Source organism: Salvelinus namaycush, chromosome 3 (genome assembly GCF_016432855.1).
Source record: "Salvelinus namaycush isolate Seneca chromosome 3, SaNama_1.0, whole genome shotgun sequence".
Taxonomy (NCBI): Eukaryota; Metazoa; Chordata; class Actinopteri; order Salmoniformes; family Salmonidae; genus Salvelinus; species Salvelinus namaycush.
In genome coordinates, this window is record NC_052309.1 from 52731676 (window position 1) to 52744788 (window position 13113).

Genomic DNA, 13113 nt, shown 5'->3' on the forward strand with positions numbered 1-13113 from the left:
ATAGAACCACATCAAAACTTGTGTGCAATGGTCTGTGGAAGTACTGAAATTCCCAAAGACGAATGTTGTTTCATAACGTTCTTGAAACATTTTGAGAACATTACTTTAAATAGAACCATGAGCAAACCTGTAGGAAATGTTATGCTGAAGTACCGAAATTCCCACAGAAGAACATTCCCAATGTCAAACCAGTTGGAGGACATTAAAACGTAACCATTTTTGAACTTTTAGGAAACATTCTGTTAACAACCACACTCTTAACAAGCTCTAAGAAACAGATGGTTCTCAGAGAATTATGTGCTAGCTGGGTTGTTACCAAAGAAATAGAATCACTAGAATCTGCGGAGCCCCTCAGACCGCAGCAATTTGGTTCTGGAGATCATTTTTCTATGGCTGTAACTCTATGACCTTACAGTATGAGATGTATCTGTCAGGGGATAAACGCCTCTGTGGTTTGATATGATGGATGACTGTGTTGATGTGTTTGGGTGAAATGGAAGATGTGAGAGACAGGGAGTATCAGTGGATCTGAGCGTCGTCACACAGTCTGTCACCAGAGACTCTCATCAGACAACAAACATGTAATCGTCTCCTCAGACAGGGACACTGTGGTGCGGGGGTTAGCTGGCGACAGTCGCCAACATCTCTGTTTCTCTGTGTGTTTGTGTTTGTGTTTGTTTACTCCTGTGTGCTCCCGTCCCATTGAATGAAACCCGTGGGACGAGTGGATGAGTATAGGGGCGAGGTGGTTAGTATAGGGGCTCACAGTGCGGCCCGTCAGGGTGACAAGTGAGGCAGGCTGGGACAAGACCACAAGCAGGCGACCTGGGAGTGGGACACACACTGAACACATAGGGAGTGCTTCCCCTATATTTTTCTATGTCTGCCACCTCCTTAACGGTGCACTTCCACCTAAGACTTACCCCACACCATTGTGTTGCCAGTGTTATGTTAATGTAAGCTCTGGTGTAATTGCTATTGCGTCAGTAGTGTGACACTAAAGACTTGGGTATAGCAGAATCAACAACCTCTGCATCATCAAGACAGTTGCCTTTTGAAAAGGTGTTAGCCATTGAAATTTAAATGCCAGCTGGCCTGGCATTGGCCCTAAGTCAGAGCAGGTCCGCCAGATCCATGGCCCAGTTAGACACAGATGCTGGCCTGCATAGATGGAAACAGAAACGAGCCCTAGCTATGGAACCACAATTACACTGGAGTTTACATTAACACAGTTGCATGGGTTCATGGACGCCAAGGAAAGCCAGGCTGCCCAAATATTTGATCAACAAAAAAATACAAATGATAAAATAATTTATCTTTCGTCTCTCTGTGTGTTTTTATAATTTTCCGTCAATTTGCAAGGGGCTGAATCTTACCGGAGAAATCATCCGAGCGAGGGAAACAGCATCAATCTGTCTCAGTATGTTTAGCCCATGTATCTGATGCTGTCTGGACCAAAAGAGTATAACATGTTGCTGGCATAGAATTTGATTGATTGATGCCAGCAAGCATTTGTGTCTCCTGACCCCTCCTGTCTCAGCCTCCAGTATTTATGCTGCAGTAGTTTATGTGTCGGGGGGCTAGGGTTAGTCTGTTATATCTGGAGTATTTCTCCTGTCTTATCCGGTGTCCTGTGTGAATTTAAATATGCTCCCTCTAATTCTCTCTCTCTTTTTCTTTCTCTCTCTCTCTCGGAGGACCAGAGCCCTAGGACCATGCCTCAGGACTACCTGGCATGATGACTCCTTGCTGTCCCCAGTCCACCTGGCCGTGCTGCTGCTCCAGTTTCAACTGTTCTGCCTGCGGCTATGGAACCCTGACCTGTTCACCGGACGTGCTACCTGTCCCAGACCTGCTGTTTTCAACTCTCTAGAGACAGCAGGAGCGGTAGAGATACTCTCAATGATCGGCTATGAAAAGCCAACTGACATTTACTCCTGAGGTGCTGACTTTCTGCACTCTCGACAACTACTGTGTTTATTATTATTTGACCATGCTGGTCATTTATGAACATTTGAACATCTTGGCCATGTTCTGTTATAATCTCCACCCGGCACAGCCAGAAGAGGACTGGCCACCCCTCATAGCCTGGTTCCTCTCTAGGTTTCTTCCTAGGTTTTGGCCTTTCTAGGGAGTTTTTCCTAGCCACCGTGCTTCTACACCTGCATTGCTTGCTGTTTGGGGTTTTAGGCTGGGTTTCTGTACAGCACTTTGATATATCAGCTGATGTAAGAAGGGCTATATAAATACATTTGATTTGATTTGGCCTCCATTGATAAAACATTTTATAAAATAATTTGGCAATCAGTGTTGACCTGAGCTGAGCTGAACTGTGGGTTGTCCTGGTGCAGCAAAACGCCCCCCAAGGGTGGCCAGTTTGGATTTGGCTTCACACCAATGAAATCAATTTCTAAGCAAAACTTAATTGTCTGTTTCTGGTCTGCTTGTATTGATGTCCTGCAGTAGCATTTTTCTTTTTAATCCCAGCCCCTATCTCCGCAGGAGGCCTTTTGCCTCTTTGTAGGCCGTCATTGTAAATAAGAATTTGTTCTTAATTCACTTGCCTAGTTAAAAAAAGGTTAAAAAAGAAATACATTAAAAAAGTAGCTAGCTTGCTAGGACAGCCACATGATATTTAATAACATTGATTGGACTAAATCGTTTTTGGTATCTTTAACTATATGTATTTTATCTTTAAGCATATATAGCATTGTTGATTTGATGAACGTTTAAATAGCCTTGTTGATTTGATAAATGTTTAAATGCAAATTATGCTGGAATAGCGGATACAGTGCTCCTGTTGTTTTTGCGCTGACTTGCGGTAACTCTGTTGTTCTAAATCAGTAGTTGTTTAGTAAACTGTAAAAACATTAACTTGCTTGACCATGCTGCAGGTGTAATAACTGTTTGTTACATGCAATATTTGCTTTGTGGACTTCAGCGGACAGATGTTGCTCTGCAGTTTTGTGATGAAACAAACGTATGGGTAGTTGAATTTATCCTGACACTGTGTGACTGTTGTTTTTTGTTGTCACGGCCTTATTGTATATCATGGTGACGTATGAACGAATGGGTTATAGAGCAATCAATGCAATTATCACAACAAAGATTGTATTGCTTTTTCACTGGCTTGGCTTGGCTTCCTCAGTGATTTTACCCACACACTGCTACTGCATTAACATAAAACACTGGCAGCTCACTGGTTTGTGGGTAAATCTCAATGGAAATGCTAAGTGAAAGCGTTCATATCTTATCTGTTCTTTCAAATTCTACATCAGTGCCCCTGGCGATATCTTGAGGTGGCCTGCCAAATACAATAGAATCTAGCTTGTGTGCATTAGCTGACAAGCATGGCTGTGTGACAGTATTGCTTCCAGGGACTTTCTGCACACATCAACAGTCAACCTCAAAGCATCGTTACCTATCTCGCCACAAAAGCCACGGTCCTTGCAGAACAAGGGAAACAACTACTTCAAGGTCTCAGAGCGAGTGACGTTACCGATTGAAACACTACTAGCGCACACAGCTAATTAGCTAGCCATTTCACGCTGGTTACAGTTGTCCAGGGATGTCCTCAAGTTTGCACCATCCAAAGGTCAGCTGTGTTGTGATCAATGATGTATATGTAACAGGGTTCTATTGGTGATTGCCCTTGCCACTTTGTTAAGCCAATGGGTTTTTGGTTTTGTCTTGCCTTCACCTACTCAATATGGCATCTTATTGGATGGTTTGCGTGGCTTGCGTACGAGGGAGGATGTTTTAGTTAGAATCGTCCCAGTGAACAAGCACCAAACTAGAGGTAAGTTGTTGGTTGCAAAGCTCTGTACGTCAAAAGGGATTTTTATACTCCCAAGTGATGATTTGAATGTACAATTTAGATACATTTTTGTAAATGTTATTAGAACATCACACATAAGATGCAGAGTTTTTTATGCATATTTGTTTTGCATTTTGTTGTAGAGAATTCCAGCTAATACTAGCTAGCAACTTACTGTGTCTGGTGGGGGGGTTCGTATATTTTGTACAGTACGCGAGTGCAGAGTTGGATGGTGAGCCATGCAATTTTGTGCTGTTTCTATCAGGTACATTGTTGAAAATATTATATATTGTAATTTTTGTATCTACGTTGCCCAGTGAACAAGCACAATACCAGAGTGCGTGAGTGCAGAGTTGGATGGTGAGCCATGCATTGCATGACGTGCTGTTGTGCTGTTGTGCTGTTTCTATCAGAGTAAATATCCATGACTGGTGCTATCATGACACAAGGCGAGACCCAGATGCAGACATAGGAGGCAGATGGTTGGAGTCTTGCAATGTTTATTAATCCAAAAGGAGTAGGCAAGAGAATGGTCGTGGACAGGCAAAAGGTCAAAACCAGATCAGAGTCCAGGAGGTACAGAGTGGCAGACAGGCTCATGGTCAAGGCAGGCAGAATGGTCAGGCAGGTGGGTACAAAGTCCAGAAACAGGCAAGGGTCAAGACCGGGAGGACTAGAAAAAGGAGAAATGCAAAAAGCAGGAGAACGGGAAAACCGCTGGATGACTTGGAAACATACAAGACAAACTGGCACAGAGAGACAGGAAACAAATACACTGGGAAAAATAAGCGACACCTGGAGGGGGTGGAGACAATCACAAGGACAGGTGAAACAGATCAGGGTGTTACAGGTGATACAAGTTGGAGTTCGTGTCGATGATTGTACACAACGCAAGATGAGTACTGTTACATAAATAAACCCTGGACTGCGGATGCTATTTATTGGCCGTTGAGAGACTTTGAAGCCAACGGTCGGCCAGAAGGAGCAGTCCTCCATAAGAATGAATGGAATTCTACAGTATTTCAATTAAATGTATATAAGTATTTTTGTTTTGTAGTAGGCACAGTAACATTAGTTATCTCTAAAAATGATTCTTTAAGATTTTTTTTTATATACAATATAATAATATAATTAAAAGTATGCATTAAGGTGTCTGTAATAGAATAAATGTGTATTTTTTTGTTGTTGCCATTAATAATGCATTTCTATAGCTTGCAAAATTGTTTTTACAATGGTGGGGGAGTGCCAAGATGGTAATCTAGTGTATATATAAATCATTGGTTGTGATCCATTTCCTTCCTCTAATCTTATCAGACAGTATTTAAACTAATGCCACTTTTCAGTTTTATAAATTGACCCATAAACTTCAATATGAATGGGGAAATAATGGATATACTGCACATAATAGAATATTGGAAATAAAATGGTTGTAAACAATCCCAAAGTGTACAAGAGAGTGTACATGACAGTGTACATGAGCCTTTTGTTATGTGATCTGGACATCTGAAGTGGAGAGTAACCGTTTGTAAACCCCACATAAACACACTGAAAATACAACAAAAGTAAAGTGGAAGAGTTCATTAAGTTCAGTGAAATTGGTAAGACACAACATAGTAGTTAATATAACATCTGCAACGCTAGACAGGCAACTGAGGTCATGTTTTCTCAATCCATGTATCACTTTGGCAATGTGCTGTACCACCCATATTCCTATGCAAATAGTCTGGAGCTATAATTGTGGGAATAGCAAGAATGGGTACTGGGACAAATTTATCAAAGATTATGTCTGTGGTAAGAGGAATATTGTACCAACAATCCCACCATTTAAGATCATGTTTCCCAGGGTAAAGCGCTGCAGGCCAAAACTGGATTATGTTCTGACGTACAGTACCAGTCAAACGTTTGGACACACCTACTCATTCCAGGGTTTTTCTTTATTTTTACTATTTTCAACATTGTATAATAATAGTGAAGACATCAAAACTATGAAGTAACACATATGGAATCATGTAGTAACCAAAAAAGTGTTAAACAAATCAAAATATATTTTACATGTGATATTCTTCAAAGTAGCCATCCTTTGCCTTGATGACAGCTTTGCACACTCTTGGCATTCTCTCAACCAATGTAGAAAATAGTACAACTTCTGACTGGTACTGGTACTGTATATAAACAAACGTGTAATTAATTTAGCAATATTTTTGAGACATAAATTCCAACTGAAGACAATGTAAATATGGGTTTAATGTCAGTCTACTGAACAATCCCCCAGTGAGGCCTTTGTTCTTGTAAAATACCTGCAATAAGATAACACTATCTTGGGCAAAGTCATAACAATCAACTTTCTCAAATGTCTTAAAATGTCATTAATATCTTTGATGCTCTTACTCAACTCTGATCATATTTTTGAACTGTACCAAACAAATAAAAACACAATGTCTTCTACGTACTCTGTATCCCTCTTCTTCTTTCTTTGGGTGGATCCAACAGTTTGTTACAGACCTGTATGATTGAGCTCGAGGGCATAGTGTGGTGTTCATCTCTACCCCCATCAGCATCCGTGTTTACCAACAATACAGTCCTATTGATGTGGAATGTGTCAGTAAACACAAGGCACACTTACTGTGTCGTTGGACGTGAGGCATCTCGTCAGATTTACTCATCTGAATGGGTGCCCCATCTTACCAAGGGCAGATAGAGATAGCATTATGCCTGCCCTGTTGTATCACTAAAGACGAAAGCTTGTGTCATTTGACAGGGCAAGGTCAATAAGGTGAAGGGAAGTGTGTGTGTGTGTGTGTGTGTGTGTGTGTGTGTGTGTGTGTGTGTGTGTGTGTGTGTGTGTGTGTGTGTGTGTGTGTGTGTGTGTGTGTGTGTGTGTGTGTGTGTGTGTGTGTGTGTGTGTGGCACATGCCGGACTTATCAGTGTATTAGTGTTGACTGTGTTATTATTGCCCCACTGTTGCCAGGCTGGGGTCTTGATATTAAGGTCCACATTACTCTCCCCCACCTCTCCTTAATTAGAGTCAGTTGGGATGGTAGCACACCTTTCTCTGTGTCAAATGGGTTTACTGGTTTGGATTGAATGTACTCACGTTAGGGTTGGTACAATGAACTGTGTATGTGGTGTATTACAGTAATATACTTAAATGATTACTCAGGAATTACCTATCTACATTAAGATCATATGTAACTTCCTAAAACAACGCAATACATGTGCAGGTGGACGTTGATGCAATGGGAGATGACAGTTGAAAAAAAAAAATTCAGCGTAGGACACAACATGGATAAATCACAGTCATACTGGTTCAACTCTGTCTTTTGGGATACAATACTGCTCCAAAGTTATTTTAAGCAACTGGAGAGAAAAAAAAGTCTTAATTAAATATAATGTCTGATAGAGCCTTTTCATGTCAATGAATGTCAGCAGGTCTTTTCAAATGAAAATAAAGAACCTGCCTGAATTGACGAGGTAGTGACGAAAATGCCTTTTTGACCAAGCCACTAGAAATGTTGGGATAAGACAGTGAATCAGGAGAGAAGCGTTTGAACAGGTAGAAGTGATCCACTGTGCCATTCGCCCCCTTTTTTAACAATACCATGTGGTTTTAGACTGAGCGTGTGGATGAGCAGAGAGACGTGTACAGTGAACAGGTAGTGGGGGTTCCAGGATGCCGTTTGCCCCCTTTGGCCTCAGACGTACCCCTGCTGTGAGCTAGAGACAGACCACCGGCACATTCCACATGTCAAACACAGGACACATTAAGCCTGGCAGCTGTTGATCTATTTGACTTGTTAGAGACATTCATTTACATATTGGGTTTTTATCTGATTATTATATTATTTCTAATTGTTTATGTATAGCGATTGTATTTACCTTAATTAAATCGGCCTGGTTAAGATTTTTTTTTTTTTTAAATACTTAGGGAGCCTGAGCTGGTTACAGGGAGCCTGAGCTGGTTTTTCCACTACTGTCATGCAGAAAGCTAAAGGCAAAAGAAATCTATCTTTCCCCATAAGCAACACTGACAGAAACAGTTGAAGAGGCACAAGACCGTTAACACAGGGCACACTTACTGTGATCGCTGGTCACGTATTAATCCCCTCTTTATGACACGTCTGAAAGGGGGAGGGCTGTTTCATCCAGTCGAGAACGCATTGTGTCAATAAAAAAACATGAGGACGGGGTCACTGGAGAATGTGGGTGGGGTGGCGGCGGCGATGGTGCTATAGTTAGAGATGTGTGGCACATGCCACTCGTATCAGCTTTGACTGGGTAATGATGAGGCTGCTGTTGTCATGCGCTGACAGAGTGATTGGACGCCTGAGGGTTCATTAGGCTAATAAGACAAAGTGGGGTGATTACTGTATATCACCTGATCAGGTGGGGTAAATACTGATCATCACAACTCCTCACAAGGAGTCTCTCTAGACAGACAGGTTGCCTTCCACAATGTACCAATGTCTGCTGTTGCTCCTAGGTCTGGGTTTCCGAGACTATATCACAAGGCCTCGTTCATCTGAGGTGATCTCAGGCTATTAAATGTACATCTTTGACTCACTCTTATATCTTACATTTTGGATACTGCAGAAGTGTGGAGTTTAATTAGCACAAGTAAGAGTAAGTATTGATATTTGTCAAAACCAACCATTCACACTTCTTCTCTAACAGAGGAAAGGATGTTTTTTTATTTAACTATGCCTACCCCAGCCAACACTTGTCCATTTGTGCACCGCCCTATGGGACTTCCAATCACAGCTAGATGTGATACAGCCTGGATTTGAACCAGGGACTATAGTGACACCTCCTGCACTGCGATGCAGTGCCTTAGACCAATGCGCCACTCAGGAGACCGAGAGGAAAGGAAGCATCAAGTAGAGAACAGAGGCAAATTATTATACCTGTGACTATCACACAACCAAGTTCACTAAGACAAGTGATCATGCTTCCATGTTAAGGGAACCCTCTTTCCCCTTCACTCACCTTCCAGACTGAGTAGTTACAGGGGAGGTGTGGAATGAGGGGGGTGAGGTGAGGAGAGATGGATTGGAGGGCGCTGAGGCCTGCAGAGAGGATCATTATCCACTTCCCCACTCTCCCCATTCCTCCCTTCAATTTCTCACTCAATGTTTCTCTCGTGCCTCTCCACAGATTCTTCCGTGCCAGAGATATACCTGGGAATGGTTCCTCAAGCATGTTCTCTAGTCCCCCTTTGCTGCCTGCTACTCAGAGGGAGAAATAGGGTGCTGGTTCCCACGGCTCTAAGCGTTGGGCTACAGATGTTGACCTCAGCATCTTACAGACCTCCTCAGTGGAATCTGTTGAGGTGACATGTTTTTTTTTAGCTCTTGTGAATATTGGAGGTGTGAGATTTTAATGTTACAGTCAGCAGTTTATACATTGTGACGAGGGGAAAGCAAATAGTTCAAGCAAATAAATACATGCCGTATACTGTATGTAATGAGTCTACTTTCACATTGATTCCCAGGTTGTACAGTTGTGGATACTCTACATTATGGCATAGAGAAGCTAAAAGAAGCTTCAAGCCGATGGTGTGCTAGAAAAATGTTGAAGTCTACATTTAATAATGTGACTTGAACAGAACTCAATTTGAATTGTAAAAAGGGTGGCACAGAAACGGGACAGGCGTGTAGTCTATATTTTACATGTCCAAAGGAGAAAAGAGGCCATCCAAAGTTGAAATGCCACACCCACCTCCAAACCCTTGCGGAAGAGTTCATGGGGTTGCTTAAAGATTGTATTTACCAATATGGGGAATAGCACTCAATTGCAAATAGCCTTTTAACGTTTTTAGGTGTGCTGTTCATATAGTTTAAAATGAAATTGATCTGTTAAATAGGTTATTATGTCTCCAAAAGCATGGCTGACTAATGGTGAGAGGCATTAGCTTATACCCTGAACCCAAGAGGGGCAAATAAAGGGAGATAGAGGTGAGGGGGCTGTAACTGTAAGTGGGAGCAGAGGGCAACCTTGAGGAACAAGTTCTGTTGCATATATCTTTTTTTCCCTGGCTCTCACCTGCCCCCACCCCCCGTTCAGTGTTTAACGGTTTCTTTGCCTCCCTCATTTCACACCCTGTCTCCAGGTCATTGACTGTAATGGGAGCTTGACTTGTCTTATCTCAATCAAAAGCGCTGGCAATCAGATCTTGATTAAACTGCATGATATGTTTAAGTATCCTAAATAGTTATTTCAGAAGTAATCATGTTTTGAAGTGTGACCCTAATCTGTATTTGCCTCTTTAAATCTGTGTTCCTGCAATAAATACTCCCAGAAAAAAAGCAGTGAGAATTTCTTATTTTTGTTGTTCTTTATTTAAAAAAAATAGGAAAAAGCTTGATGACAGGACATTTACGTACATCACATACATAACCCACTTTTTTTATTTTTTATCCAAGAATCCCTCAAACGTTTTACAGATAGTTGAGTTCATATTATAAAGACAGTATATGGAACAGCAAACAATATACATACGTACAATCAATTAAGAGAGAGGGAAAAAACCATTGTAAATCATCCTCTTTAGTATGAGTTCAGTGAAGTTTCATTCTCTGCTGAGGAAGACGTTGTAGTGAGAGTTTGCCCAAAGGCAGGCTGCCCTATGGAGTACAGTGGCTCTATCAGTTGTGCTTTACACCTCTGTGCCTTCCTGTTGGTAAAGCATTGAGTCCAAGGCTGGGTATAGCTGGCTGCTGAGCCGGGAGAGGACAGAGTCCCTGTAGCCCCCAGGGTAGAGGGGAGGGGAGGAAGGGATGGTAGGGTGCTGCGGATGAGACATATGGACCTCCCAGTGAGGCACTGTAGCGTTGGGAGAGTAGGAGCCGAACCCCTGGGACGGAGAGGCCCGTTGGGGTACCTCTATAGGCAGCCTGGGTCTGTGGAGGGTATCTGCCACTTCTGTGTTTGATACCGTCCCCACTTCAGCCATCTGAGACAGGAAGCTGTTCAGGTAGAGGGAGGGGGCTGAGGAGATGGGGGAGGGGCCGCGGTCAGAGGAGCTGGACACGTCACTCATGTTGTTGGGGTGTTTGGGGCTGGACTCTAATGACTCAGAACCTGAGGAGCCCCCGTCGCCAGGCAGGGATTCCGACTTCCTCTTCCTCTTGCGACGGAAGTTGCCATTGTCGAACCTCTTCTCACAGTTGGGGTCCAAGGTCCAATAGTTACCCTTGCCTATAAGGAGACACATAAGACATGTTTGTTAAGGATTTGCTCTCACATAGTTGGGCAAGAGTTAATATCGGTCTGAGACACATTACACCATTTTTTTTTTAAAGGTTACAAATGTATACATTTCTCTTTTGTAAATCGAAAATTTTGTCGACATGGAACACCTTGAAATTAAAATACCAATTTTTTAAAACCGAGGAAATGTTCTTACCTGGATCATCCTCATCTCGGGGCACCTTCTTGAAGCAGTCATTGAGGGAGAGGTTGTGGCGGATAGAGTTCTGCCACCCGGCCTTGCTTTTGTTGTAGAAGGGGAAGTTGTCTGCTACATATTGGTAGATCTGGCTCAGGGTGAGCCGTCTCTCTTGGGCCCCATGGATCGCCATGGCAATAAGGGCAGAGTAGGAGTAGGGTGGCCTGACTAGCTTCATCAGCTCTTCCTGAGATGGCATGGAAAACCAGCTCAGGTCCCCTACCACAACCCCCGGCCCATCAGCATCCAGATAGGGCCTCTGCGTGTTGTAGTGTTGGGGCACATAGGGCCCACAGGCTGGCCCCGTGGGTCCCCCTATGTAGGGAACACTGTTGAGCTCTGGGCCATTGAACCACAGGTAAGGGTTGGTAGGAGGGCTGGTGTAGTCTCCCAGGTCGTAGGCAGGAGGGGTGGCCTGCTGCAGGCTAGGCACGGCTGGAGGGCTGTAGAAGCTGTCGCTGTACAGGCTGAACTCTGGAGACTCCTGTCCCAGACTTGGGTACTGGGTCCCACATGGAGGTGGAGAGAGGCTCTGTGGCACAAACAACGTCATGCTCACCCACAGACTGGTCCTTAGATTGGCAGCTGGTCTCTTCAGTCTGATAACTGGCTCTGGTAAAAAAATATATAATATCTGGATCTCGCTTTTCTTCAGTATTATCTGTTCCTCTGCTTCTAGCTAAGAGGTGAATTTGCCTTTCACTCTGTTCTATTTTATGTCCAGTACAGGTGCATCACAACCTGCCACCTGTCTCACCTGGTCAATTTATAGTACTACAGCGACACCCACGTCTGCTCTGATTGGTTGTTTCTGTGACAGTGTCACACTTTGCATTTGAGTGAGTTTAGGCCGGTTTAGGCGTGGAGGATTCCCTTTGAATTGGAGGTGGAATTCCACCAGTACTCCAACAGCAGTTAGTCTAAGCTCTGTGAAATGTTTTGCAATTTTAATTTGACACCCACCCAGTCACTATGGTTAAGAACATGTTAAAAATGATTGTATTACTGAGTAATGGGAAATTGGTGCTACATTTACAAATATTACACTAATTTAAAAGCATGCATAACAATTTAGACTCTAATATAATAGGTCACTTATTCTTTGGGGAAATCCTATGCATGGATTAGCTAACAACGTCACAAAAACGATGCGCACACATCAATGGGGCAGAAGTCCGGGAGTTGTTGTGAGTCTGGGTGGCCAGATATCTACCAACAAGGAAAAGAAACTGCCATGTGGGGAATAGTAAGTGACTCGTTTCAGCTAGTTTCATCTTGTTCTTGATACCCAACCAGGTCTCAGAGCATTTCGTATCATTCTGTACGTAAATCTACAACACTAGTTTTTGTATGATATGTTATGTTTCGTATGGTGTGTACTAATTTGTGGATGTCCATCATCCATTTCAATTACAATTCGTATAATATGTTTTACAAATTGCAATTTGTACAATATGTTACGAATTTGCAAAATGTACAATATGCTACAAATAGGGCCTAAAACGATGTTTTCCTTCTACCAGCCACTGTGGCAAGTAGATATTTTTTTTTACCAGCCACTAAGATTTTTTACCAGTCAAAATGTTTTTTAAACATGAGGATAAAGTCTCACGTTAGTAGTTAGACCAACTGTTATGCCTGTGTGCATTGGTTCTAAAAACAAATCTTTCAGCACTTCACTCACAGCGCACACAGCCCTCCAGCAGGGATTCCTATTTATTTGTGTATTACCAGATATGAAACAAAATTTAATTTAATTCTTGCATTGTAGAGCCCTGTATACGTTTTGTTCTATGATATCATCTTCATCAGCTAATGTCACTTTTTGTGAATTTTGAAGCATTTAGGTAT

At 42.5% G+C, this 13113-nt stretch overlaps 1 protein-coding gene across 1 annotated transcript; it reads right to left on the reverse strand.

The window, feature by feature from the left end:
• Positions 1 to 10470: 10470 nt before the first annotated feature.
• On the reverse strand, positions 10471 to 11815 carry LOC120044414 (forkhead box protein I1-ema-like). The gene is made up of 2 exons (XM_038989063.1): positions 11221 to 11815; positions 10471 to 11012 (listed from the first exon to the last, which is right to left on the reverse strand). Exons 1-2 carry the CDS (start codon positions 11813 to 11815, stop codon positions 10471 to 10473), a joined length of 1137 nt encoding a protein of 378 aa, XP_038844991.1.
• Positions 11816 to 13113: the final 1298 nt, after the last annotated feature.

Bases quoted from the DNA above. Each gene is read 5' to 3' on its own strand.
- LOC120044414 (XM_038989063.1), bottom strand. From the start codon at position 11,815: ATGACGTTGTTTGTGCCACAGAGCCTCTCTCCACCTCCATGTGGGACC. The intron at 11,013-11,220 runs GTAAGAACATTT...GTCTCCTTATAG, and splicing joins CCGAGATGAGGATGATCCAG to GCAAGGGTAACTATTGGACC.